This window comes from Penaeus chinensis, chromosome 3 (assembly GCF_019202785.1).
Source record: "Penaeus chinensis breed Huanghai No. 1 chromosome 3, ASM1920278v2, whole genome shotgun sequence".
NCBI lineage: Eukaryota > Metazoa > Arthropoda > Malacostraca > Decapoda > Penaeidae > Penaeus > Penaeus chinensis.
In genome coordinates, this window is record NC_061821.1 from 24,141,194 (window position 1) to 24,143,693 (window position 2,500).

The window sequence follows — 2,500 nt, forward strand, 5'->3', positions numbered from 1 at the left end:
ATAAAGATAATAGTTTTTAAGTGTATCGCTTACTAGTGCTAAGAGCAAACAACTCGCTTAGGTTGTTATCACCAGGACAAACACACAAACACTGACAAAACGAGGCATAAAACACAGATTTTTTTAAATTAACAAATCAAAAAATCCATATGATCGACATAACATTAGCAAAAAAAAAAAAAAAAAAAAAAAAAAAAAAGCAGGCAAATGAAAAAAATGTAAACAAACAAACAAACAAATATAAAAATATTTACTTTCAGCAAAAGATAATAAGTTTACACACACACACACACACACACATAACACACACACGATCTAACTACCAAGGTGTAAACGTGTAGCAAGCAGGTGTCACAGAGACCGAAAGCAGAAGAAAAACACCCACAACCCTTCCTTCTAGGTGTACTGGGCTGGTCCTATTCTCGGTGGTCTTGCGGCCGCTCTTATCTACTCCTACGTTTTCCGAGCTCCCAAGGACACCGCTGCTTTTGACGTGGAGATGGACAACTATAACAAGAGAACCAACAATGCTTAAATGGAAAAAGGTACAGGCCTATGGAGTCTGACGAAGTGGGAGGGAGTGAGAGAGAGAGAGAGAGAGAGAGAGAGAGAGAGAGAGAGAGAGAGAGCGAGAGAGAGAGAGAGCGAAAGAGAGAGGTAAGTGTGTGTATGTGTGTGTGTGTGTGTGTGTGTGTGTGTGTGTTTGTTGACTTGTGTGTTTTTGTTTTGTTTCGTTTTGTTTCCCCTATCTCTCTCTTTCTCTCTCTCTTCCTTTTTCTCTTTCTCTCTCTTTCATTATCTCTCTCTCTCTCTCTCTCTCTCTCTCTCTCTCTCTCTCTCTCTCTCTCTCTCTCTCTCTCTCTCTCTCTCTCTCTCTCTCTCTCTCTCTCTCCCTCTCTCTCTCTCTTTCTTTCTCTCTTCCTCTCTCTATCCCTCTCCCTCTCCCTCTCCAACTTCTTTCCTCTCTTTCGTCATCTACTCTTTGTGAGAATGTATACAGTTTCTCCGTGGGTGTACATCCCGTCGTAAATGTTTACGTCATGGCAATAATCGCTTCGTTCTTGTTGTCCGAAGATGATTGTTGCAAGTACACGGTAGTTGCAATAGGTCTGGTGGTCTCAGTCCAACAGGAAAACTTGCGATGAGGTTGCAGTATTCTGGATGTGTGTAAAAATCGACGTATTTTTAATATGAAGTAGAATTGGACAATTTGGCATTTGTGTGTATGTATATATATATATATATATATATATATATATATATATATATATATATATATATGTCTGTGTGTGTATATATATATAAACATATATATATAAATATATATATATATATATATATGTGTGTGTGTGTGTGTGTGTGTGTGTGTGTGTGTATGTGTATGTATACATATATATTCATATTTGGTAGTTTTCATTTCAATATACTGTTGTTTTATCCAATGCAGTGAGTGTTAGATCATATATAGATTATCGTGAATTTTGTGTGTGCGTGTGTGCGTGTACGTGTACGTGTGCATGTGCGTGCGTGTTTTTTTCCCCACGCATTGAACCTCTCTTATATACTGATAAACACAACAAAAATCTGCAGCATGGTAACCAAGCGTTTAATCAGGACCACATACTTATTCACGTACACAGGACTCACGTATTACTATATACAGTATTTGTTTCAGTTATTCACTATATCTTCCACAATACGTTTTCTTCGTTGAGTTGCATGAGAGACTGCAAGCTTCGTGCCACGCAGATGGTGACGGGCATAGTGTATGGTGTCAGTAGTTTATAGTGATAGCACGCTTGGGTGAAGATGCAGTATGGTGGCAGAGGTGATATGGTGATAGTATAGTGAAAAGATGGTGAAAGCTAGCACGCTAATTTCTTCTAACATTAGCGATAATATTCTATGTTATATGTATATCTGTGCGTGTGTTTACTTGTGTTTACCAGACTTGTTTTTTGGCAAATATAATTTTTTGCATATATAATAAAATATTAGGAGTAAGGAATGAATGCGTGAGATTGTACTTATTTATTAATTTGAGGTTATGCATTTAAATCATACGCAGTAAGTATTTTCCGATAACTATCATAAGTTATTTTCAAATACCAACTCTCGATATTACAATAAAGCATGTATATATTTTTTTTATTAAATTCATTAGCTTGTGGTATCTGGTTACAAATTATTTTTCCTCTCTAAATACACCCAAACATGTAACGTCTTAAGTCAGGTCGCTATTTGAGTATTATATATAGACAAACATACGGTACATACATCCATCCATACACACGTATGTATACATATATATAGATATATAGATGAAAAAATATAGATGTAAGTACTTGGGTGATTGTGATACATATATCTATATATATTTTTACTTACACACACACACACACACACACACACACACACACACACACACATACACATACACACACACACATACACACACACACACACACACACACACACACACACACACACACACACACAC

At 36.6% G+C, this 2,500-nt stretch overlaps 1 protein-coding gene across 1 annotated transcript in view; it reads left to right on the top strand.

Annotated features, from left to right (window-relative positions):
* Nucleotides 1-2,500, top strand: part of LOC125041819 (aquaporin AQPAe.a-like) — a gene marked incomplete in the record, with an annotated part of 9,082 nt that overhangs the window by 6,243 nt on the left and 339 nt on the right. The window contains 1 exon segment of the mRNA XM_047637140.1: nt 401-545. Within this exon segment, the coding sequence (XP_047493096.1) occupies nt 401-535 (135 nt within the window).